At 56.0% G+C, this 25,866-nt stretch overlaps 1 protein-coding gene and 1 long non-coding RNA gene across 3 annotated transcripts in view; one reads left to right on the forward strand and one right to left on the reverse strand.

Moving 5' to 3' along the window:
* The window catches only part of RGS12 (regulator of G protein signaling 12), a 120,549-nt gene that overhangs the window by 82,513 nt on the left and 12,170 nt on the right, over positions 1–25,866 (forward strand). For both annotated transcript variants that reach the window (XM_070462459.1, XM_070462460.1), the window contains exons 5-13: positions 16,783–16,952; positions 17,336–17,428; positions 18,076–18,219; positions 19,651–19,830; positions 20,104–20,257; positions 21,920–21,996; positions 23,684–23,878; positions 24,326–24,399; positions 24,809–24,935. In XM_070462459.1, the coding sequence (XP_070318560.1) occupies positions 16,783–16,952; positions 17,336–17,428; positions 18,076–18,219; positions 19,651–19,830; positions 20,104–20,257; positions 21,920–21,996; positions 23,684–23,878; positions 24,326–24,399; positions 24,809–24,935 (1,214 nt within the window). The remainder of the gene's footprint in view (positions 1–16,782; positions 16,953–17,335; positions 17,429–18,075; positions 18,220–19,650; positions 19,831–20,103; positions 20,258–21,919; positions 21,997–23,683; positions 23,879–24,325; positions 24,400–24,808; positions 24,936–25,866) is intronic.
* LOC139033415 (uncharacterized) lies at positions 20,627–24,439 on the reverse strand. Its single transcript, XR_011485983.1, has 2 exons — positions 23,976–24,439; positions 20,627–22,668 (listed from the first exon to the last, which is right to left on the reverse strand). It is a non-coding gene; the product is annotated as an uncharacterized lncRNA (long non-coding RNA).

Raw genomic sequence — 25,866 nt, forward strand, 5'->3', positions numbered from 1 at the left:
CCTTTAGGATGGACTGGTTGGATCTCCTTGCAGTCCAAGGGACTCTCAAGAGTCTTCTCCAACACCACAGTTCAAAAGCATCAATTCTTTGGCGCTCAGCTTTCTTTATAGTCCAACTCTCACATCCATACATGACCACTGGAAAAACCATAGCCTTGACTAGATGGACCTTTGTTGACAAAGTAATGTCTCTGCTTTTTAATATGCTATCTAGGTTGGTCATAACTTTCCTTCCAAGAAGTAAGCGTCTTTAATTTCATGGCTGCAATCACCATCTGCAGTGATTTTGGAGCCCAGGAAAATAAAGTCAGGCACTGTTTTCACTGTTTTCCCATCTATTTGCCATGAAGTGATGGAACTGGATGTCATGATCTTAGTTTTCTGAATGTTGAGCTTTAAGCCAACTTTTTCACTCTCCTCTTTCATTTTCATCAAGAGGCTCTTTAGTTCTTCACTTTCTGTCATAAGGGTGGTGTCATCTGCATATCTGAGGTTATTGATATTTCTCCTCGTGGTGGTCTGGTTATTCCCATCTCTAAGAATTTCCCACAGTTTATTGTGGTCCACACAGTCAAAGGCTTTAGTGTAGTCGATGAAGTAGATCTTTTTCTGGAATCCCCTTGTTTTCCACAAGGAAGACTCTTAACCACTGGACCACAAGGGGGTCCCTTGTCACAGTATTCTTATGACGCCTGTATATACAGTGACTGCTGTGGGTTTACAGAATGGTCAAGTGACTTGGTTGAGGAGTTTTCACAGCATCCTATGCCATTAGTACCCGGTTATGGATGGAGGTTCGTAACATTGTACAGGAGGCGGTGATCAAAACCATCCCCAAGAAAAGAAATGCAAAAAGGCAAAATGGTTGTCTGAGAAGGCCTTACAAATAGCTGAGAAAAGAAGAGAAGCAAAAGGCAAAGGAGAAAAGGAAAGATATACCCATCTGAATGCAGAGTTCCAAAGAATAGCAAGGAGAGATAAGAAAACCTTCCTAAGTGATCAGTGCAAAGAAATAGAGGAAAACAATAGAATGGGAAAGACTAGAGATCTCTTCAAGAAAATTAGAGATACCAAGGGAACATTTCATGCAAAGATGGGTTCAATAAAGGACAGAAATAGTATGGATCTAACAGAAGCAGAAGATACTAAGAAGAGGTGGCAAGAATACACAGAAGAACTGTACAAAAAAGATCTTCACGACCCAGATAATCACAATGGTGTGATCACTCACCTAGAGCCAGACATCCTGGAATGCGAAGTCAAGTGGGCCTTAGGAAGCATCACTATGAACAAAGCTAGTGGAGGTGATGGAATTCCAGTTGAGCTATTTCAAACCCTGAAAGATGATGCTGTGAAAGTGCTGCACTCAATATGCCAGCAAATTTGGAAAACTCAGCAGTGGCCACAGGATTGGAAAAGATCAGTTTTCATTCCAGTCCCTAGAAAGGCAATGCCAAAGAAAGCTCAAACTACTTTACAATTGCACTCATCTCACACACTAGCAAAATAATGCTCAAAATTCTCCAAGCCAGGCTTCAACAGTACGTGAACCATGAACTTCCAGATGTTCAAGCTGGATTTAGAAAAGGCAGAGGAACCAGAGATCAAATTGCCAATATCCGTTGGATCATCAAAAAAGCAAGAGAATTCCAGAAAAACATCTACTTCTTCATTGACTATGCTAAAGCCTTTGACTATGTGGATCACAACAAACTGTGGAAAATTCTTCAAGAGATGGGAATACCAGACCACCTTACCTGCCTCCTGAGAAACTTGTATGCAGGTCAAGCAACAGTTAGAACCAGACATGGAACAACGGACTGGTTCCAAATTGGGAAAGGAGTACGTCAAGGCTGTATATTGTCACCCTGCTTATTTAACTTATATGCAGAGTACATCATGAGAAATGCTGGGCTGGATGAAGCACAAGCTGGAATCAAGATTGCTGGGAGAAATATCAGATACTCAGATGACACCACAATTATGGCAGAAAGTGAAGAGGAACTAAAGAGCCTCTTGATGAAGGTGAAAGAGGAGAGTGAAAAAACTGACTTAAAACTCAATATTCAAAAAACTAAGATCATGGCATCTGGTCCCATCACTTCATGGCAAATAGATGGGGAAACAATGGAAACAGTGACAAATTTTATTTTCTTAGGCTCCAAAATCACTGCAGGTGGTGACTGCAGCCATGAAATCAAAAGATGCTTGCTCCTTGGAAGAAAAGCTATGACAAACCTAGATAGGCATGCATATTAAAAAGCAGAGACATTACTTTGCTGACAAAGGTTTGTATAGTCAAAGCTATGATTTTTCCAGTAGTCATGTATGGATGTGAGAGTTGGACTATAAAGAAAGCTGAGCGCCAAAGAACTGATGCTTTTGAACTGTGGTGTTGGAGAAGACTCTTGAGAGTCCCTTGGACAACAAGGAGATCCAACCAGTCCATCCTAAAGGAGATCAGTCCTGATATTCACTGGAAGGACTGATGCTGAAGCTCTAATACTTTGGCCACCTGATGCAAAGAGCCAACTCATTAGAAAAGACCCTGATGCTGGGAAAGATTGAAGGCAGGAGGAGAAGGGAACAACAGAGGATGAGATGGTTGGATGGCATCACCGACTCAATGGACATGAGTTTGAACAAGCTCCGGGAGCTGGTGATGGGCAGGGAAGCCTCGTGTGCTGCAGTCCATGGGGTCACAAAGAATCAGGGGTGACTGAGCGACTAAACTGACTGATGACTGCAGCGTTACAGAAGGAAGAGCGCCCTGCCCAGCCAGGAGGAGTGGGGCTGCTTCGTCCAGGACTCACCTGTGTCAGGTGGAGCTGGGCTGGAGACTCCTGCTTCCAGGACATAGCTTGCCACAAAGCAGACTTTCAACAAACATATGTTGAAATGTCCATCTTTGCATCCCATCCAGTTTTAGGATGACAACATGAGGAATGGTTGGTTCCTGGTGTAGTGGAGCCCTGGCCTTGACTTATTCCGTGGAAGAGTTAGGCTTGAATGATCCCCGGGGCCGGTGGGGGGAGAGAGGGCACACCTGCCAGGTGGGTGCTTCAGTGTTTATTTGTTTTTTTGCACCGTGTTAATTTTTTTTCAGCCTGAAATTATATCAGACTCAAAGTTTGCAGCTGTAGCACAAAGAACTTCTCCTATACCATTTGAAAGTAAGTTGCTGATATGATGCACTTATCATCTTGAATACTTTAGAGTCAATTTCTTCCAGAGGAATATATTTTCTTGCAAAATCAAAATACAACTGTCGAAATTAGGAACTTAACGCTGATACATTACCACGATCTTGTCCTCACAGTCTATTCATTTCAGCAATTCGTGGTGAATTTCAACTCTACCGTGAAAGGATCCAGTTCAGAATCACACTTTGCTTTTAGTTGTCGTGGTTCTTCTGTCTCCTTCAGGAGAAGAGTTCCTCCTCTGCCCTTGCTTTTCACACTTGTGCCGCTTTTGAAGGCTGCAGACCATTCCTTGTGTATGTGCTGCCTCAGTGTGGGTCACCTCTGCCTTCAGCTCTGCCCACTGGCAACATCCAGACCACTGGTGCGGGCTTTGGGACGCTCACGCCTCGTCAGTACCACCTCGTGCGGGAGAAGGGGCAGGAGAGCTGCCTGTCTTCCTGGGTAGGGGCCAGGGAGCGGGACGTGGGGCCTGAAGACCCCATGGAACAGGAACCAGCCTGGTGACCAGATTTTGGGAGCCTGGGATAAGTGACTTTTTAAATTTGATTGCTTTATTTGAAAATCACATCAAAGCCACAAGTATTGTTTAGTTTTGCACCTGACATACTGCCTTCCTTATTGAGATTATATGAGACCCTAACTGTCCCAGACCCCGGGTCAGAGCCGCACAGGCTGCGCCTGAGATGGGAGCCCACCTCTCCGTGTCTCTGTGTGGCTCCTCTGCACTCGGCGCCCTCCCTGCGGGAGGGGGTGCCTGCCCCGGGCGCCCTGGATGACCCACAGCCTTGCCCCTTTTCCCTCTCTGCTGGCCCCGTCCTGTGGGGGTGCCTGGTGCCCAGCGACCTGGTCCCCGTGCAGACCTGGGCTCCCCGCCGCGCCTGTGGTTTCTGTCCTCCGCTGAGGGCGGGGTCAGCGCCCGGTCTGAGTCTGCCTTGTGGAGCCCCCAGTTGGGGTCCTTGGGCTTCTGCATTGAGCAGCGGCCTGCAGACAGGGTCAGGCCACGGCAGGGGGGGCTCTGAGCTTTGCGTGTGGCCCTTGGCTCCTGTGTGAAAGGAGGTCTTCATGGAGTGTATGGTTTTAATCACTGAAATGAAATACATTAGCTTCATGAAAGAATTACTAAGTGAATAATGTAAGTTTTTCCATTCAAATCAACAAAGTTGATTAGGGCTCACCTTTGAAAAGCGTCCTGTCTCTTGTTGGTGAGTCCCGGGGACCCCCTGTTGTCAGGTGCTGGTGAGTGGGCAGCCATGTGCGGCCTCGGTTGCTATCTCTGCGCCTCGCATCCTGGGCCCTCAACGTGACAAGCGCCAGCGTCCCCTCTGCGCGTCGCCTCACTTCCCACACTGACCCTTTTTGGTTTCCGTTCTGCCCACTCGCGGCCTCACGAGCACTCCCGGCGTCTCACCCCCATCTGCTTGGCATTTCAGTCTCCAGAAGGACTTGTGTCATTTCAGACCCAGGGAGTTTGTTCTGCTTTGCTCTGCCAGAATAGTTATAACTCGACTTTTCTGATGTTGACTGCAGGCGGGACCCAGAAGTAGGTTTCTCCCGTCTGGGCACACGTGTCTGGTGGCCCTGGGGGGTACACGCAAGGATGCTGCCCGCCGGGGGCTGCTCCGTACCCCTGGGGGCGATGGCCTGCTCTCCCAGGTGTGACCTCTGGCCAGGAGCGTCCCGTGGAGCACGCGGACGCCATCCCAGCGCCGTCACCGGCTGACCTCACGTGTCACAGCTCGGCAGCCTCGCCTGTAGAATGGGCTGATGCACCAACAGTTGGTGGACTGCGGTCTGAGGAGCGCCGTCAGGCTCCACAGTCCCGCTCATTGTTGGCAGGCTCTGTAAGCAGGGGCAGGCCTTTCACGGAGAGGAGCTGGGCCGCCTGCCCGAGGCTGCACCAGGTCGAGCAGGATGCGGCCTGAGGTCTCTCTTGCCTGTTCTTACCCATGTTCTCCTCCTCCCCAGTGACCAGGCCACTCACGGGGGTTGCCTGTGTGGTTTCTTTAAGGAAAGAAGGGCTGCATCTTCAAATCTGTAAAGCATACCAGGGCTGCAGCTGGGGACTGAAGCGAACACGCTCCAGGTGACTGCTGCAGGGCGTGGCAGGATGGGGCAGACCTGGGCACATGGCTGATGAGGGTGGGGCGGGGGGCTGGCAGCCCTCCTGGGCGTCTGCCTCGCGGTGTGAGACTCGGGCATGGCCCAGAATTCTGAGTCCACGCCTGGCCTTCCCGGTTGTCCGAAGAGTCTTATTAACAGTGCGCTAGCTTCTTTGTCATCTTCTCAATATTTGGATGCACGGTGTAAATATCTGCTCTTGGCCCAAGCCCTGTATTTGTTCGTTCCTCCCCTAACAGGGGACACCAAGGCGTAGCGATACTCAAGTCCTTGCAGTGTATCACGCGGTGCTGCCCAAAGCCACAGGGACCCATGTGGGCGCGAGTCTCCCCCGGGCTCCCCCCAGAGCCGAGTTGCACTGTTGCAGTGACCGTGTGGCAGGTATTCTCAAGGTCTGGTCGGTTTGAAGGGTGGACCAGTTCACTAGCAAGCACAGGCTTTAAAAAGTAAATGATGTGACATTAAAACTCAGAGTCCTGCACCCAAGATTGTACATTTCACTGTATGTGGGTCTTATCTCAGAAACTGTAAAGAAACTGAACTCTCATTAGTGGTTTTGTTTTTGGCATGTGTGTGTTTATCGGCTCTTAAAGAATGTTTTGTGTGCTCCAGCAAATGAGTAAATACACCAAGAATCATGGGAGCCCAGCTCTCCACTGCTGGGATGGAGTTACAGAACTGGAGAAGGAGGATGTCCTGGGGTTGGGTCAGAGCTTGAGGTATCACTGTGAACTCGTGGCTTTAGTGGATGTGAACATGTAGAAATAAATAAATAGATGTGTACCTGTGTGTTCACACAGAAGAAAAGTTATAATCAACCTAGACAGCATATGAAAAAGCAGAGACATTACTTTGCCAACAAAGGTCCATCTAGTCAAGGCTATGGTTTTTCCAGTGGTCACGTATGGATGTGAAAATTAGACTATAAGAAAGCTGAGTGCCAAAGAATTGATGCTTTTGAACTGTGGTGTTGGAGAATACCCTTGGACTGCAAGGAGATCCAACCAGTCCATCCTAAAGGAAATCAGTCCTGAATATTCATTGGAAGGATTAATGCTGAAGCTGAAACTCCAATACTTTGGCCACCTGATGGGAAGAACTGACTCATTAGAAAAGACCCTGATGCTGGGAAAGACTGAAGGTGGGAGGAGAAGGGGATGACAGAGGATGAGATGGTTGGATGGCATCACCAACTCGATGGACATGAGTTTGAGTAAACTCTGGGAGTTGGTGATGGACAGGGAAGCCTGGCATGTTGCAGTCCATGGGGTCGCAAAGAGTCGGACACAACTGAGCGACTGAACTGAACTGAACTGAACTGTGTGTCGCAGGCACGTGTGGGTATGTGTGTTAGTGTTTATTAGCTCTGTCTGCTGGATGGGCCTGAGGGCAGTGAGACTCCTCAGCAGCAGTGAGTGGCCCTTGTGTCCAGATTTTGCTGTCTAAACCCCTCTCCTCAGTGAAAGGAACTGGGCTTCTCGGAGCAAAGACTGATTTCCTGGGCTGGAGCAGGGAACGTACAACATGAGCCCCACGCGCGTCCTCTGCCAGGAAACGAGGAGGTGCTCAGTGCGTGCCAAGGGCTTACCAGGAGGACCAAGCCCCGCTCGAAGGAAGGCGAGCATGAACGAAAAAGAGGTCCGGTGTTTGTGGGTTATACGCCGTTGGGGGAAACAGGCCCGCTGAGTGCATACTGATGCAGATGAACGAGCTTGTAGCAAGGGGTGAGAAGGGGCGCTCTCGCAGAGTTGAGTGGAGGAGGACTGGCGGCCTCAGGAAGTCTCCCCTGGATGCTGAAATGCAGGAGCAGGCTCTGTCCACCATGTGAGAGCCTCCACCGTGGAGAAGCCCGGCTCCCCGACCAACAGCGCCAGCGCTGCCTGCAATGGGCTGACCCCTGCCCTCCTGCAGAGACACGCTACGAGGATACACGCAGGGAACCGGCCAGGTCAGCCGGGGACACCAGGCCGCCCAGGCTGAGGGCCGTGCACACGTAACCGGCCCACGTCTGGGTCTCGGAAACAGAGGGGCCGGGAGCTTTTAAAGACGCACGAGCCCTGAGCAGTGCTGACTTGGACCCTGGACCGGGAAGTAGCCAGAAAGGGCCTTGTTGATGAAACGGGGAGTCATGCTGTGTGACTTTCCCCAGCCTTGATGGCTGTGCTCTGGCTATGAAAGGGAATGTCCCTGCTCTTCAGAAATTCACACCAAAGTGTTCAGGGGCCAAGAGGCTTGCCATCTCCAGCCTAATCTCCGGTTTGGGAAGAGCTACCAGCGTTTGTGTTCAGACGTGGAGAAGGGGAGGGAGTGAGCAGGAGGGGGAGAGGTCACACAGCCAACAGGGCAGGACTGGATGCCGGTGAATCGGGGTGAAGGGCCCTTTTACTGTCTCTGTAACTCTCTGCAAGTTTTAATTTATACCAGAACGAAAATTTGCCTGCACAGAGTGGCACCTGTGGCCCTAAGGGAGGGGTGCCAGGGGAGGCGTTTTCGCGCTCCAGTCTGTATGCTGTCCCCAGGGGTATCAGCCGTACCCGTGGCCAAGCCCCTGGGCAAACGGCGGGCACGGCCCGACTCCGCGCATGCCCTCCTGAGCTCTGCCGCCTCCTCGCTGGCACGTGGCTGCGCCTTGGAAACTTGAGATCAGACAGGGCTTGCTGGGAAGGTGGCTCCCCGGGGGCTGGGCTGCGGCCTTACAGCCTCTCCCCGAATTGTGCCCTTGGAGGACGCTGAGATTGATTTGACGTCTTGTTTAGCAGAGCTGTCACCCAGTTTATGCCTCAGCGTCCATCGGAGAATCCGGAGCAGACCCCCCGGCCCCGTGTTTGTAAACAGAGCCTTCACCACACAGTCACATGTGCGCTTTGCTTTGACCTCACAGTGCTCCTGATGGTTTAGAAGTGGTTCAGTCTGGGCTGGCTGCTCACCACCTAGTGAAGGCTTATTCCTGACTGTGAGCTTTGGGTGGTCACCTTCTCATTACAGACTGGAATTTTGTTAATAGGGAAATAAGAGTTTTATCGTGAGATGTATGTTTTCCCTTCATCACTGCTGGTTTAACAGAAAGGATTCCCTGAGGTCCAAGGGCTTCAGCTCCAGCCCTGGAGCCTCAGAGAGCAGCCTTGGGAGCTGCTCCGCCTGCTAAATAATTCAGCCTCCTCGGCAGCCGCGGGCGAAAGGTCTGCTCTGAATTATGGATGCGTCTTTGTGAGGCTTTGTGTTAAGTATACTGTGCCTCCTTCTCCCTGCGCTGAAGGGAGAGACTCGCCTTTGTCAGCCTGGGGACGGGCGTCTCTGGAGAAAGTGCACTAATTTGCCTCCTCGGGGAGCTGAGCTCTGGAGGAATGTCTCTCTGTGTGGCCTCAGCCTTTGCCCGGGGCCCCGGGGGCTGTGCCGGCTGACCCTGGTATGGATTCAGAGGGGTGGTTTGCGGTGAATGGTTGGAAGTATTTGGTTAAGTGGCATCACAGTGGCTCTTATCAGCTCTGTCCAGGTAAATCCCTCTGGTCTGCGCCCTGTCGTGGTTGGCGGGGGCAGGCAGACCGCGCGGGCTCCAGGTATGTGTGCGGGGGTGGGGGCGCCGACTCAGGCAGGTGGCCGTTAAGCCTATAGCCTGACCGTGAATTGGGACTTAAGTCTTTACAGTGCTGGAGGTTATGGTGGATGAGATATTCTGGCGAGATAATGATGGGAGAGAGCCTTGAGTTACAGAATTATCCATAAAACGGGCCTCAAGGCATTTGCCACAGGGTAACCTTCGTCCAGCCAGTGTAGGGGTCATGGCGTTCCCATTTTCAGCAAATCTGATAGACTTCATAAACTTCCTCATCAGGAAAGCATTTCTTTGACTCAGACTGATTGAAAGGGGGAAAAAACAACAACAGTGACAACAGAACCCAGGAACATCTCGGAAGGGAAGCTGAGAGGTGGGAGGTGGGGGTCTTCCATAGAGGATGCCTGTGGGTTTTCCAAACACCAGACACCCCAGGGACTGTACTGCCTTGGAGTTGGGGTGGGAACCCTGGCGTTGGGAGGAGTTTCACTTGTGTTCAAGGGCAGTCCTTCCACAAATGTGCGTCGTTTCCCGTGTGTTGAGAGCTGAAAGGTGCTGTGAATTGTGAAATTCAGAATCTGACAGTGCATGTCAAAGGCCAGGGGACTGTCCATGTGTGTGGACACACGGACGTGCTTGGGTTTTGTCGTCCCCGGGGGGCTCTGCACCCGGCCGGCGAGTCCCCGACGAAGGCCCACCAGGAGGTCTTATGGTGACAAGAACCGTAGGCACATGCTCTGTGCCCCCGCAGAGTGTCTGTAATTCTCCCCTCTGAAGCGGATGCAGGCTCCCTGAGGTCTGGCTGAGGTCTGCAGAGTGGGGCTGCGTGGCCTGGCCCTGGGGTGCTCCTGCAGGGTCTCTGCCATCCACCCTCCAAGCTCCGGTGCCAGAGTTGAGGCCCAGGGAGCAGGCATTCGGGTCCCAGAAACCGCAGCGCGGGGGTGTCTCCTGCAGGACGGAGGAGGAGCTCGTGGGGGTGGTGCGGGCGCTGGGTCCCTTTCTGACCGTGTGGGTCCCCACGGCCCTCAGGGGAGCAGGAGTTTTCAGCTGAAGCGACTTCCGGGGGCGGGGGGGGGCTCTGCCTGCAGGCGGAGCCCCCCCGCGCCCCCACTCCCCTTCCCTACACCATCTTCCTGTGCAGGACGCCAGCGCCCCTAAGACTCCGCGCGGGGACGCCCGGCTCCCACCAGGAGTCTGTCAAGGCGGACCCCAGAGTGTGCTGCAGACCCACAGAGCCCGCACCCAGGGGCCAGGAGGTTCCTTTGATTCTGACTGTAAAGCGTCTTTATCGATGAGACTTTTAAAAACTAATCTTATTTATTTTCAGCCGTGCTGGCTCTTCGTGGCTGCCGGCTCTTCTCTCGTTGCGGTCAGCCGCACGTGGGCTCCGTAACTGCGGCTCTGAACCTCAGGCTCTGTAGCTGCTCTGAGGCACGTGGGTCTTCCCGCATCTGGGATGGAGCCTGCACTGTTGACAAGTGGATTCTTTACCACCGGCCACCAGGGAAGCCCTCGATGAGACTTTTAAAGTGACAGCGGTTGATCTGTGAGTCCTAAAAAGCAATTCGTATTTGCCGAGTCTTAATAGAAATGAGTCAGTGTACGGGTCATCTTTCCCTAAAGCGTGTGTTCCGCGTGCGTCCTTCCCTTCCCTGATCCCTCCGCGAACCCGCGGCGTGGGGCCGGCACCCGCCTCCCTCCCGTCCTGCGTGCCTGCTCAGGGCCTGCTCCGTGCTGGAATCCAGACGCCTTGCCTTTGACAAGCAGAAGCTCTCACACCCTTGAAGGGTGCAGCCGCTTGGTCCGGAGCTTGCTGCCCACCTCTGCCCGCCCCCACGCTCCACGCCTGCAGCCCTTTCAGCCCCGCCCCCGCCGTCCAGGCCGCCAGTGCCCCCAGCCGCACCTCTGCCAGGGCAGCGCCCAGGGCCCCTCTCCACGGCAGCCAGGAGGACCAGCTTCCTTCTGTCACTATTACTGTTACTACTTGTCTTAGTTTCTAACATAGATGTGATGGTTTTTTTCCAATATCTTTTACTGAAGTATAGTTCATTTACAACGTTGTGTTGATTTCTGCTGTATGGCAAACCGATTCAGCTACATTCCAACACATAGACACACACGTGCACACACACACACATATGTACATTCTTTTTTAAAAATATTCTTGTTCATTGGTTTATCGCAGGCTGTTGAACATAGTTCTCTTGGTGTACAATAGGACCATGTTGTTTATCCATTCTGTATATTCTTTGTTGTTGTTTAGTTGCTCAGTCCTGTGACTCTTTGTGACCCCATGGACTGCAGCACACCAGGCTTCCCGGTCCTTCACCATCCCCTGGAGCTTGCTCAAATCATGTCCATTGAGTCGGTGATGCCCATCCAACCATCTCATCCTCTGTTATCCCCTTCTCCTGCCCTCAATCTTTCTCAGCATCAGGGTCTTTTCCAGTGAGTCGGCTCTTCCCATCAGGTGGTCAAAGTATTGGAGTTTCAGCTTCAGCATCAGTCCTTCCAGTGAATATTCAGGGCTGATTTCCTTTAGGATGGACTGGTTTGATTTCCTTGCTGTCCAAGGGACTCTCAAGAGTCTTCTCCAACACCACAGTTCAAAAGCATCAGTTCTTTGGCATTCAGCTTTCTTTATGGTCCAACTCTCACATCCATACATGACTACTGGAAAAACCATAGCTTTGACTCCACAGACCTTTGTTGGCAAAGAAATGTCTCTGCTTTTTAGTATCCTGTCTAGGTTTGTCTTAGATTTTCTTCCAAGGAGCAAGTGTCTTTTAATTTCATGGCTGCAGTCACCATCCACAGTGATTTTGGAGCCCAAGAAAAGAAAATCTGTCACTGTTTCCATTTTTCCCCATCTATTTGGCCATGAAGTGATGGGACCAGATGCCATGATCTTAGTTTTCTGAATGTTGAGTTTTAAGCCAGTTTTTTCACTCTCCTCTTTCACTTTCTTTTTTTTTCCCATTTATTTTTATTAGTTGGAGGCTAATTACTTTACAATATTGTAGTGGTTTTTGTCATACATTAACATGAATCAGCCATGGATTTACATGTGTTCCCCATCCCATTCCCCCCTCCCTCCTCTTTCACTTTCATCAAGAGGCTCTTTAGTTCTTCACTTTCTGCCATAAGGGTGGTGTCATCTGCATATCTGAGATTATTGATATTTCTCCTGGCAATCTTGATTTCAGCTTGTGCTTCATTCAGCCCGGCATTTCGCATGATGTACTCTGCGTATAAGTTAAATAAGCAGGGTGACAATATACAGCCTTGACGTACTCCTTTCCCAATTTGGAACCAGTCCATTGTTCCATGTCTGGTTGTAACTGTTGCTTCTTGACCTGCATACAGGTTTCTCAGGAGGCAGGTCAGGTGGTCTGGTATTCCATCTCCTGAAGAATTTCCCACAGTTTTTTGTGATCCACACAGTCAAACAAAGGCTTTAGCATAGTCAGTGAATGTTTTTCTGGAATTCTCTTGATTTTTCTATGATCCAACGGGTGTTGGCAATTTGAACTCTGGTTCCTCTGCCTTTTCTAAGCCCAGCTTGAACATCTGGAAGTTCACGGTTCACGTACTGTTGAAGCCTGGCTTGGAGAATTTTGAGCATTGCTTTGCTAGTGTGTGAGATGAGTGCAGTTGTGCGGTAGTTTGAACATTCTTTGGTATTGCCTTTCTTTGGGATTGGAATGAAAACTGTTTGTAGTCCTGTGGCCACTGCTAAGAGTTTTCCAAAGTTGCTGGCCTATTAAGTGCAGCACTCTGTATCATGTATGTTACGTGTTCTGTACATGATAGCTCACGTCTGCTCACCCCAGCCGCCCACGCACCCCTCCCCACCTCTCCCTCTTGGCAGCCACAGCATGGTCGCCTGCGTCTGTGAGCCTGCTTCTGTTTCGTGGACAGGTCCGCTTGTGTCGTATTTTAGACTCCACAGGTAAGTGACATTGTACGATATTTGTCCTTCTCTGTCTGACTTCCTTCAGTCAGTGTGACGATCTCTGGGCCCATCCATGTTGCTGCCAATGGCATGATTTCACTCTGTTTATGGCCAAATAACATTCTACCCTATACACGTGCTGCGTCTTCTTTACCCACTCCTCTGCCAGAGGATGTGCAGGCTGCTTCCGTGTCCTGGCTGTTGTGAATGTTGCTGCTATGAACATAGGGGTGCTTGTACCTTTTCAAATTAGAGTTTAGTCTGTATTCATTCTCCGGAGTAGGATTGCTTGGAACATATGGTTACTCTGTTTTTTAGTTTTCTGAACCTCCGTACTGTTCTCCATAACATTAGCGCCAATTCACATTCCCACCAACACGCCCTTTCTCCACACGCTCTCCAACGTTTATCATTTGTAGATGTTTTGATGGTGGCCATTCTGACTGATGTGAGGTAATACCTCGTTGTAATTTTGATTTGCATTTCCCTAATAATTAGTGATATTCAGTATCTTTTTATGTGCTATAGGCCATCTGTAGGTCATCTTTGGAGAAATGTCTATTTAGGTCTTCTGTTCATTTTTCGATTGCGTTGTTTGTTTCTTTGTTGTTGGGTTGTATGAGCTGCTTCTATATTTTGGAGATTAAGCCCTGTCAGTTGCCTTGTTTGCAGGTATTTTCTCCCATCTTGCCCTTCCTTGCTTATTGCTACCCCCAGGGTGAAACCCACACAGCTCGGGTGTCCACCACCCGGCCCCGCTGACCCTGCCTTCGGGGCTCTCCTGCCACTCGGGCGCCCAACCACCCCAGCTGTGAGCCGTGTGTCTCCAGCCCCAGGGCCTTTGCACGTGCTCGTCCTCACGGAAGGCTTTTCTCAGGTTGGTTACCTTCTGTTCACCCCTCTGCTCTCAGTTCAGCCACGTGGCCTCAAGGGAGGAAAGCTGGGGAGTGTCTTGGGCTCATAGTCGCAGTGTTTTCAGGAAGACTGCTTGTCTCATGAGGACAGCCATTTCTCAGCGTGGAGTGCAGCAGGAGAGCCTCCTGGCTCAGCCCCTGCGCCCCGACGCTGGCTCTGGGCTCCCGTCGCCCTGTGGAGTGGGGTCTGCTGCAGCCCTGCCTGGGGACTGACCGTGGTCTTCTCCCGCTTTTCTTGGGCTTCTTCATCTTTTTCCTTATGATGTTTAGCTGCTCTTAAACACACAGGAAACTAGGCCTTCAACTGTGTAATGTGCTACATGTATTTTCCAGTTTCCTGCTTGTCTTTTGACTTCGCTTGCAGTGTTTTTTACATACCGAGATTTCATTTTGTTAAGGTGTAGTTGACAGACAGCGTTTGTTTCAGATGTGCAACGATGGTTCAAAATGTGTATATATTGTAAAAGGATCACCACACACAGGTGCAGAGCTTTTGAGATGAGAAGTTGTAGGGCTTCCCGGGGGGGCTAGTGGTAAAGAACCTGCCTGCCAGTGCAGGAGATGTAAGAGACACAGGTTCGATCCCTGGGTCAGGAAGATGCCCTGGAGGAGGGCATGGCAACCCACTCCAGTATTCCTGCCTGGAGAATCCCATGGACAGAGGAGCCTGGTGGGCTACAGTCCACAGGGTCACAGAGTCGGACACGACTGAGTGCACACACGTGGAGAGCTTGTCACGTTCTCTCTTGTGGCCATGCTCTCAGACGCGGTGTTGACTGTACTCACTGTGGATCCCGTCTCAGGGATGGTTCATCTTGGGACTGGTGTTCATGCCCTTGGGCCCCCCACCCATGCTGCCCACCCCCGGCATCACATAGCCTGTTCTCACACACGGAGACTCTGAGTCTGTCCCTCCAGCTCTGGGCGGGAGTGCTCTGGGGGTCCTCGCTCGGCATTTCAGAGGACTCTGCTGTGCTCCCTCCTCACGTTTCTCTGACTTCACTGTTCATGTCTGAGTCTCTGGTCTGTGTGGGGTTTGTCCTGGATCGCGCTGGGAGACCCCACCCTGTTACTGTCCAGGCGGCCGCCGCTGGCCGGCAGTGCTCACTGGTGACCGATGTGTCCTGTCGGCCGAGTGGACGCTTCTGCAGGACGCGGTGTGCCGTGCGTCTGACGTCGGGTGGGGTGGCCCTGCCTGTCTTGTGTAGCTGTCCTCACGGATCTCCACACTCGGTTTTGTCCAGTTCTGATAAAGCACATGTGGGGAAGTGTGTCGGGAGGAGAGGCTGACTCAGGGGGTGAGCATCTCTGGTGTTCAGTCAAACGTGGAGCCGTGGGGTCTTCCAGGACCCCAGCCCCAAGGAGAGATGGGAGGGGGTTGTGTGTGTGTGAGTCGGCCTGTGAGTGAGTTAGTGTGAGTGTGAGTGTGAGCCAGCCTGTGTGTCAGTGTGAGTGTGAGCCTGCCTGTGAGTGTGTCAGTGTGAGTATGAGTGTGAACCGGCCTGTGTGTGTGAGCCGGCCTGTGAGTGTGTGTGTGTGTGAGTGTGAGCCGGCCTGTGAGTGTGTCAGTGTGTGTGTGAGTGTGAGCCAGCCTGTGTGTCAGTGTGAGTGTGAGCCTGCCTGTGAGTGAGTCAGTGTGAGTATGAGTGTGAGCCGGCCTGTGTGTGTGAGCCGGCCTGTGAGTGTGTGTGTGTGAGTGTGAGCCTGCCTGTGAGTGAGTCAGTGTGAGTGTGAGTGTGAGCTGGCCTGTGAGTATGTCAGTGTAAGTGTGAGCTGGCCTGTGAGTGAGTCAGTGTGAGTGTGAGCCGGTCTGTGAGTGTGTCAGTGAGTGTGAGCCGGCCTGTGAGTCAGTGTGAGTGTGAGTGTGAGCCGGCCTGTGAGTGTGTCAGTGAGTGTGAGCTGGCCTGTGAGTCAGTGTGAGTGTGAGCCAGCCTGTACGTGTGTCAGTGAGTGTGAGCCGGCCTGTGAGTGAGTCAGTGTGAGTGTGAGCCGGCCTGTGTGAGTGTGAGTGTGACCCGGCCTGTGAGTGAGTCAGTGCGTGTGTGAGTGTGAGCCGGGCTGTGAGTGTGTGAGTGTGAGCCGGCCTGTGTGTGTGTCAGTGTGAGTGTGAGTGTGACCCGGCCTGTGAGTGAGTCAGTGCGTGTGTGAGTGTGAGCCGGGCTGTGTGTGAGTGTGAGTGTGAGTGTGAGCCGGCCTGTGTGTGTGTCAGTGTGAGTGTGAGTGTGACCCGGCCTGTGAGTGAGTCAGTGCGTGTGTGAGTGTGAGCCGGGCTGTGAGTGTGTGAGTGTGAGTGTGAGCCGGCCTGTGAGTGAGTCAGTGTCAGTGTGAGTGTGAGCCGGCCTGTGCGTGTGTCAGTGAGTGTGACCCGGCCTGTGAGTGAGTCAGTGCATGTGTGAGTGTGAGCCGGGCTGTGAGTGTGTGAGTGTGAGTGTGAGCCGGCCTGTGCGTGTGTCAGTGTGAGTGTGAGTGTGACCCGGCCTGTGAGTGAGTCAGTGTGTGTGTGAGTGTGAGCCGGGCTGTGAGTGTGTGAGTGTGAGTGTGAGTGTGAGCTGGCCTGTGAGTCAGTGTGTGTGTGAGTGTGAGCCAGGCTGTGAGTGTGTCAGTGCACGCAGAAGCGGAGCTTTCCTCTTGCGGGCCTGTGTGTTGGGCTCTAGCAGAGCAGGTCCGGACGGTGCATGCGCGGGCCCTGCTCCCTGCTGGGCACTGCGGTGCGCTGAGTGACGTGCGTGTCCCTGGGTGCCCCTTGCTGGTGCCCCTTGCCCTCTGCTCCGCCCACGATCACCTGGCCTCGGCCCCGGGCACCTCAGGACCCCGGGTGTACTCAGCTCGCTCCCTGTGGCGCCTGCAGCCAGGCCGGCCGTGACCCGGGAGCGCCCTTGCCGGGGTGCGCCTCTGCCGCAGGAGGCACGTTCTGTCTCGTCCCCGGCGCCTGACGGCGTGGCGGCAGCGTTGGCACTCCCCTCCGCCCACAGGGGACGGCTCGGGGAGGCGGTGGGCGGAGGGCAGGGCCGAGGTGAGCGAGGTGTGTGTGGCCCGCAGAGCTGACCGGCGCCGACCTGAAGGACTGCGTGAGCAACCACAGCCTCAGCAGCAATGCCAGCCTGCCCAGCGTGCAGAGCTGCCGGCGTCTGCGCGAGCGGAGGGTGGCCAGCTGGGCCGTGTCCTTCGAGCGCCTTCTGCAGGACCCACTCGGCGTTCGCTACTTCTCTGTGAGTCTGACGGGCAGCGGGCACCCCTTCCAGCAGGACTGGGCAGGCAGGGCAGGCGTCTCCCCCTCCTGCCTCAGCCCCAGACTCTCAGGCCCGGGGTCGGAGGGGGCCTCTCTCTGCTGCATCAGGGCCTCCGTGAACCCTCATCCGCTGCCTGCTAGCTGGGTCGGCCCTCGGGAGGGATTCTCGGCTCCTTGGGCATCCCCAGCCTTTGGGTTTGTCTCTAGGGGAACGCTGGAGAGGCGCTTGGCTCCTCTGGTTTCTGTGAAAGGGGAAAATCAGAGTAAAGTGGGGAAGAGACAGCCCAGTGGTGAGGTCCCCCGACCACTGACGGGCCCTCTTCTGAGGACCATGTGATGGTTAATCAATGGTGTTTTCCTTAGGATTTTCTGAGGAAGGAGTTCAGTGAAGAAAACATTTTGTTCTGGCAGGCCTGTGAATATTTTAATCATGTTCCTGCACATGACAAAAAGGAGGTAGGTTTCTCGGACGGGGATGTGGGGTGGGGGGTGGAGGGCGGGGGTTTCAGTGGAGGTTCACACCTAGTGCGGTCTGAAAAGTCCACGCACAACTTTCACACGATTAAAAAAAATGCCTCTTTCAGAATGTTTCTTAATATATGTGATATTTAATTTTGCCTAAACTTAGCTTTCATAAATGCCTGGAGCCCTAACACTTTCCTCAGCACATGTATTGCCTGCCGCCCAGTGTGAACAGAGAGCTGGGAGAGAATCTGGGCGGGGAGGGGGTGCATTCCAGGAGCTTCCGTCTGGGCAGCCACGTGCAGGCCGCATGGGGCGGGCGGGGTCCTGGCACGACCTGCCCTGAGGCGGCCGGTCCCCGTTTCCCTCTGCCCCACGTGCTCGGCGCCGCGGGGACCACGTGGCAGGTCCCAGCCCAGGTCTTCCGAGCTTTCAGATTGCCCTTTGACAGGACCTGGAGAGGAGCCAATTCATTGAAAAGCTGGTACTTTCGGTCAGTTTTCAACCAAGGGATGGTTATTAGGTCCCAAGAAAATGTGTCTCCAATGCCCGGAGTCACGTCAGGCGTTTGGGCTGCAGTGGCGGACAGACACAGAAGACGTGTGCAGCCTGCGTGTCCGGCTCACACGCTGCCCTGTCAGCTCTCCTACAGGGCCCGCGAGATCTTCAGTAAGTTCCTGGGCAGCAAGGCCACCACGCCGGTCAACATCGACAGCCAGGCCCAGCTGGCGGATGACATCCTCAGCGCCCCCCACCCCGACATGTTCAAGGAGCAGCAGCTCCAGGTGACGGCCCCGGCGGGGACAGAGGATGGGGTCCTGGAGGGCTGCTCCCACAGGCACCAGCCCCCCGCAGGGAGTGTAGCGGAACCCCCCGCACTGGGCTCCCATCTCAGGGCCAGGGTTCAGCAGGGCCTGGAGCAGGAAGGCCCAGCACCGCATCCCTGTCTGTTGGCTCCTCTCTGTATGCGATCACAGGTTAATGGGCGTCGACACACACAGATCCATAGGTGTTTGGGTCTTTTCAGCTTTAGGACATCACAGTAATGAGAAGTGTGTGTGGGACCTAGTGTCAGAGGCCATCCACGCGGACCCAGTGTCAGAGCTCGTGTCCACACGGACCCAGTGTCAGAGCCCGTGTCCACGTGGGACCCACTGCTAGAGCCCGTGTCCATGCGGACCCAGTGTCAGAGCCCGTGTCCACACGGACCCAGTGTCAGAGCCCGTGTCCACGTGGGACCCACTGCTAGAGCCCGTGTCCACACGGACCCAGTGTCAGAGCCCGTGTCCACGTGGGACCCACTGTCAGAGCCCGTGTCCATACAGACCCACTGCTAGAGCCTGTGTCCACACGGACCCAGTGTCAGAGCCCATGTCCACGTGGGACCCACTGTCAGAGCCCGTGTCCATGCGAGACCCAGTGTCAGAGCCCGTGTCCACGTGGGACCCACTGTCAGAGCCTGTGTCCACACGGACCCAGTGTCAGAGCCGTGTCCATGCGGGACCCAGTGTCAGAGCCCGTGTCCACGCGGGACCCAGTGTCAGAGCCCATGTCCACACGGACCCAGTGTCAGAGCCCGTGTCCATGTGGGACCCAGTGTCAGCGCCCGTGTCCACACGGGACCGACTGTCAGAGCCTGTGTCCACGTGGACCCGCTGTTGGAGCGCGTGTCCCCTGGCCTCAGCAGAAGTTCCTTCTATTGCCTAGTCACAAGAAATAGGTTAAAAATGGAGGAAGGTATTTTCTTTTTATACATATTTATATATTTATTATTTGGCTGCACTGGGTCTTAGCTGCAGCATGTGGGATCTAGTTCCATGACCAGGGATTGAACCTGAGGCCCCTGCATGGGAACCCTGGAGTCTTAGCCAGTGGGCCACCAGGGAAGTCCCGAGGAATGTATTTTCAAGGCAGGTCTCACTTCCTTTAGATTCTGGTTGCCTTGGTTTCATTCCTGTTTAACAAAGTCAAGGTTCTCCATGACTGCACCTTGCCTGTCCTGAGTCAGCTCAGGTGCTGGCTTCATGTCGGTGTTGGACCGGGCTGTTTGTAAGTGTGACCCCAGGGGCTGGCGTGTTGCAAGAAGCATGATCACACATTGAGGAGCCTGGGTGACCCCTGCAAGGGAGACAAGGGGCTCTGGGAAGAGGCCTGTACCTTGGGGACCGAGAGTCCAGTTCCGTCTGTGATGGGACAGCGCTGCGTTTTCCCGGCAGATCTTCAACCTGATGAAGTTCGACAGCTACACACGGTTCCTGAAATCCCCGCTGTACCAAGAGTGCATCTTGGCAGAGGTGGAGGGCCGCCCGCTGCCTGATGCTCAGCAGGTCCCCAGCAGCCCCGCCTCCAAGCACAGCGCCAGCTCAGACCACTCCAACACGTCCACGCCCAAGAAGGTGCCCATCCTGCGCGCCTGCCTTCCCCAGGAGGGCGCTCTGCAGACAGCAGACGTCCCTGTTGGCGTCTTCCCTCACTCGCAGAACCTGAAAGGCCTGCACTCCTGGGGCTCTGGGCAGGACGGGGGCAGCTGCTGGTCTGGAGGGGTTGGCGGGCTTCACCTCCCTCGGCGCCCCTGCCTGGGCGTCCCGCCCCACTTCCCTTCGCGTGTGTCTCCTGCGACCTTACAGCAGCGTCATGCTGTTTTAACAGCGCTTTCCCTTTGACGGCAGTTGAGCGGAAAATCGAAATCAGGACGGTCCCTGAACGAAGAGCTGGGGGACGAGGACAGTGAGAGGAAGCGGAAAGGCGCCTTCTTCTCGTGGTCGCGGACCAGGAGCACCGGACGCTCCCAGAAGAAGAAGGACCACGGCGACCGTCCCAACGGTTCGTGGTCTGTCCTGTGGGGGGGGCTGGGGGCATGGAGGAGCCAGCGCGGGCTGCGCTGTGAGGCGGCCCACGGGGCGGCCGGCTGGGATCGCAGGGCGGCTCCAAGTCCTCTGAAAGGCACGGGATACGTTCCGCCCCCGCCCCCTAGCCTGGGTGCCCTGCGGGGGGCTTAGTGCCTGCCACTCGACCACTGTCTTGCCCGCGCTCTCTGTAGAAAGTTTGGGAGATGCAACCAGGAGAAAAGAGGGGAACAAGGTGTCTGCCTTCCGTCCACCCCGGCAGCTCTGGCTTTTCCGCGGTGTGCCGGGGTCGATGAGCCTTTGTCGTTTTTTAAAGAAAATGTGACACCATAGCTCGGTTACCAAGCATTTTCAAAATCGTCATTTTATTGTTGCAAATCTTAAAGGTCAGCATTCTAGAGCTTTTTCCCTGTGCTTCTTTCTCGTATGTGGCTGGGAAGAGAGGGTGAGGGGGGCGGGGGCGTTGCTGGGAGGAGGTGGTGGGGTCGGGGTGTGAGGCAGCGGGGGACGGGCTGTTTCTTCCCCACAGACTGCCACGAGCGGGGTTATTTTCCAGCAAGTCACCTGTAGGCTTCAGGCCTGGTCCCCAGGTTTAAACGGGGAGCCCGTTGGGGGCTCAGATAGGGAGCAGCTGAGGATGGCGTGGAGGCGGCCTCCCGGGGCGGGGCCCACGCTGTGCCAGGCGGTGTGTGGAGGGTGTTTGTCTCCTGCTCAGAGCAGCCTGCGAAGGGGGCCTTGTGCCCCTTTCACAGACAGAGGCATGGGGGAGGCTGTGCACCTGGTGGGGCCCTCAGGCTCCTGGCCGGCCGGGGGCCGCTAGGACAGCAGTCCTTCCACAAAGGGCAGACGGCTGGGGGATGGGGGTGCCATGGTCAGTGGGGTCAGGGACCCCCGAGGACCCGAGATGGGGAAGGGCCTGCCTCTCTAGGGCTGTGCCCCCAGGCAGGACCCCAGGCGGCCAGGGCCCCCGTACCCCGATCTTTAGAGAGCCACCTGGAAGGGGTGCTAAACCCTGAGTCCAGGGCCCTCCCCAGGAGTTCTGACTCGATTGCCTGGCTGTCTGTTGCTTTTGGAAGGTGGTCGGTGGGCCCTGGGGGCCTCCATGTAATCAGGCCCCTGCTCAGCCCCAGGGCCCTGCACAGAGGCCTCATCTGGGAGTTGGCGCTGTGCTCTGGAAGGGCCTCTCTGCGGCAGAGTAGGCACGACTTTCAGTCCGTAATTAGCTCTGTTAGTGACATCAGACAGTGCGATCATCGCTGGTTCAGGACTTCCCAGGAGCTGATGGTGAAGCTGCAGTGACCCGCTGCGTGTTAAGCCACGTGCAGAGATAACGATTCCGGATTAGTGAGGGGCCTCGAGGCCCTGCACTTGCTGTGTGTTGACTGTGAGGCGGGGGTGGGGGGCGCTCGGCCGCGAGCAGAGCAGAGCGCAGGCCTGGGTCGGGCTCCCGGCCCCGGTAGGTGCCAGGGGAGGCCGTGCCGCGCATGGGCCTCCGGGCCAGGCTCCTGTCCTCCGAGTACGTCTGTCCAGCCTGAGCCGCTGGGGGTGTGGGGGCCCAGCAACGCTTGGGGAGTGGCTGCATTACGTGAGGAGGCGTGAGGCTGGTGCGGTGGTATTCTGAGTGCCCGTGTCCCCGCAGACGCCCTGCATGCCAACGGAGGCCTGGGCCGCCGGGAGTCACAGGGCTCCGTGTCCTCGGCTGGGAGCCTGGACCTGGTGAGTGCCCGCAGAGCCGCCGCCCTCGTCCACGGGGCTTCCAGGAGGAGCGGGGATGGGTGGGAGGGCGCCCCGGAGCACCGAGAATATCTCGGGCTTCATTCCCCAGCGTTTGTTCTCGATCGGGCACGTGGCTCTGGACGCCCGCGGGAGCAGCAGCTGCTCATCTTTGTCTTGGCATCTGCGCACGCGCGGGGCAGTGAGCTCCGACGCCCCGCAGCCGCGCCCGTATGCTGGGGGTGGTGCCCGGCCTGCCCGGCCCCGCGCCCTTCACCCTGCTGAGCCGCCTGCTGGGCCCCCATTTCCAGTGACGTGGGGGAGGTGTTGGCTTCTTAGCTGCTGTCTGACGCCAGCTCTGGAAGACCCTGTTGTCAGCAGCCTCGTCTCTTGAAACAGTCAGGCAGGGGTTAATGTAGGATGCGTTTCTTCTCCAGCTGAGGCAGTACCAGGTAGAGCTGTCAGGCAGACCGTGCACCAGTCACACCAGTCGGCTGTTGCTGCCTCACGGGCCACCCGTGGTCCAGCGGCTTCAAAGTGCGTGTATATCACACGTGCATCTGAGAAGGGCACGCTGGGGCCATTTTCTTTCTGTCTGCCACCTACAGACTCGTTTTCTGAAGTCACATTTGGGTGAAAGGGATTTTCTGACCCCAGGAGGAGAGTGTTACGAACCTGAGGAGCAGGGTGGTCAGACCTTAGGAGGATGTATGTGGAGAGCCCCTTTTGGCAGGAGGGGCTCCTGTGGCTCAGGGACCCGGAGGCGCATTGTGAAGGGACCTGGGGTCCGCCCTGGGAGCTGGGCCGCTGGGCGGCTCCTGTCCTGCCCTGAGACCTGGCTCCGAGTGCGGCGAGGGGCCGCCCACCCGCGCTCGCCCCCTCCGCACCACGCGGACACCACAGCGCTGCTCTGCCCCAGCCCCTTCCCCTGGTAGAGGGAGACGCATCTGCCCACCGTGAGGCCCGGGCCATGGGCACCGCAGGCTGCAGCCCCCCGCCTGCCCCCCGGAGGAAGGGCCCGGGGCCCCCTGTGTCCCCACCCCGCCTCCCCCCACCTGCTCCTCTGACCTCGGACGTGTGCTGCTGTCCCTGAGGCTCGGCCTGGCCGCGCCCCCTGCCCTGCTGTCAGTCCACTCCTCCCAGAAAGGCCTCCAGTCCTGGGAGGTCAGGCAGAAAGAGCCAGAAAAGCAACCAGGAGCAGCAGAGTTTGGGCCGCAGGCCCTCAGCGCTGGTCCAGCCTGCCTCACGTGTCTACGGCCCCCAGACTGAGTGGCAGGCAGGCAGCGCAGCTCATGGTCCCCGAGTGGCCTCACGGGGCTCCAGAGGTGACTGCATGTGCTTCTGGGTCAGGGAGGCCAAGACCAGACCCCCAGAAACCACAATGGAAAGACCCGTCCTGTTCTGAGCAGGAAAGCTGTGTGGTTAGCTGTCAGCCTAAACTTTGTGAGAGTTAGACCCAGAGGTTGGAGGGTGGGCCCATCCGGATGGCACCCGAGGTTGAGAGAGGGGCTGGATCCCTCCCGTGTTGGCTGGAGGCCCTGCAATGCAGCGTGCGCTTATCAGAACGGGTTGTGTGCTGGAGCTGGGTGTGCACGGGGGGCGCTCTGCCCCCCCCCGGCATATGCAAGCAGTGCCAGCCCCGCCCGAGCGCCCCCGCCCTGTGCCCACCTCCGTGTCTCCCTGTCCCCAGCCAGAGGCCTGCAGGACTCTCGTGCCCGAGCGGGACAAGCCGGCCAAGCACTGCAGCATCCAGCTGCCCGACGGGACGGCCTGCGTGGTGCTGGTCAGGGCGGGGCTCTCCATCAAGGACGTGCTGGCCGGGCTGTGCGAGCGACACGGCATCAACGGGGCTGCCGTGGACCTCTTCCTGGTGGGCGGGGACAAGGTATGGCTGCGGCACCTCAGGCCTTTCTCTGGGGGGTGCCTGCCCCGTGGGGATCCTGCTGGTGGGGAGCCAGCCCACCCACATCTGTCCACCTTACCTGCGGGTTCCCTGCTGCCTCTGCCGGAGGCCCATCTGGGAGCCTGGCCCGGCTGTGCACTCCCCCTGCGGGCTCCGCAGCCGCACTGTGCTCCTCGCGGCTGTGCTCCCCGCAGTTGGCTCCTCGCGGCTGTGCTCCCCGCAGCCACACTGTGCTCCCCGCGGCTGTGCTCCCCGCGGTTGGCTTCCCCCGGCCGTGCTCCCCGCGGCCGTGCTCCCCACGGCTGTGCTCCCCGCGGTTGGCTCCCCGCGGCTGTGCTCCCCGTGGGTGTGCTCCCCGCAGTTGGCTCCCCGCGGCTGTGTGCTTGGCCCCCGCTGATGTCCCTCTCGGTTCCTTCCATGTGCTTGAAGCCTCTGGTCCTGCATCAGGACAGTAGCATCTTGGAGTCCAGGGACCTGCGCCTAGAAAAACGCACTTTATTTCGGTAAGAAAAATGCAGCTGCCAGTTCCGTAAGGTTTCCAGAGCCACAGGGCCGTTTCTGAAGACTTGATATGCTGGCCTCTGCTCCGCTGGGATGGGAGGGCCAACACCCCCACTGTGAGCTCGGAGGGGGAGGAGTCCCTGGGGCCAGAGGGTCACGCTCCCTGCCAGCGACCACCGTCGGGCTGCACCCGGCACAGGGCCGTCCCGTGGGGTGGCCGCTGGGGGGTGACCGGGGGGCGGCCCACAGGTCCTGGAGAAGCCCCTGCAGGCTCTTTCCCGGTGGAACCCGGGCTGCCCTGGTGATGGTGACGCCGTGGGTGCCACACCGCTCTGCTCTCGACGGAGAGTGTCTGCATGAGGGTTGCATGTGCGTGTGCAAAGGCGTACTTGTTTCTCCCCCTCTGCCCAGGCTGGATCTGGTGCCGATTAACCGATCAGTGGGACTCAAGGCCAAGCCCAGCAAGCCCGTCACGGAGGTGCTGCGTCCCGTGGCGGCCAAGTACGGCCTGCGCCTGAGTGAGCTGGTGGCCCGGCTGGTGAGTGACCAGGCTGACAGGGTCACGGGGCCCCCTGTGCTCCAAGCTGCCCATGAGCTCCTGCCTGCCGGGGTGCAGTTTGCCCCCAGTCATCCACAGAGTGACCTGTGGCATCGCAAGGGGTGGGTGAGGAGCGGCTGGTGGCGCCCAGAGCCATGGGAGGGTGTCACCTCCACCCATCTGCCTCCCACCCTGCAGTGGAAACGCTCGCTGTTCGTACTTCCATTGTGCCTTCTGGGTTTGAGTTGAGATTTGGGGGTTTTGGCCCAAGGAGGCCAAGAAAAGAAACAAGGAAAACCCTGCAGCCTCCTGCCATTTGCGCATCTGACCAGGCGTCGGTTCAAGGGCGGGAGCTGCCCGATCCATGTACACCAGCCCCTCATGCGCCTGCTAACTGCCTGGCTGCCCACACGCCAAGGGTCTGATGGCACTTGGGCATTTCCCAGCCGGCCATTGGGTTACTTAGTGAACGGGTTAAGGAGGGACAGAGCAGAGCCCCACCCTGTCGCCAGAGGGCGTCTGGGGGGACCCGGACCAGCAGGCTCGGGGCTGTCCCCACATGAGCCACTTATTTTTTGCTTTGAAATGTAGTGATTTTGGGACCCACTGGGGGCTTTCTCGTGGCTCAGCGATAAAGAACACGCCTGCAACGTAGGAGTCAGAGGAGACATTGATCCCTGGGTCGGGAAGATCTCCTGGAGGAGGAAATGGCAGCCCACTCCAGGGTTCTTGCCTGGAGAAGCCCATGGACAGAGAAGCCTGGTGGGCTGTAGTCTATGGGGTCACGAAGAGTTGGACATGTTGAGGAGACTGAGCACACACTGATGGCCCATTGGTCTGTGTTCTCCTATCTTTACAAAATATACTGTATCAGAGCTAGATTGCAAGTATTGTTAGGATTTTTATTTTCTCTGAGACGAGCTCCAGGATT

The sequence above is a fragment of the Odocoileus virginianus genome, unplaced genomic scaffold, assembly GCF_023699985.2.
Source record: "Odocoileus virginianus isolate 20LAN1187 ecotype Illinois unplaced genomic scaffold, Ovbor_1.2 Unplaced_Scaffold_5, whole genome shotgun sequence".
Taxonomy (NCBI): Eukaryota; Metazoa; Chordata; class Mammalia; order Artiodactyla; family Cervidae; genus Odocoileus; species Odocoileus virginianus.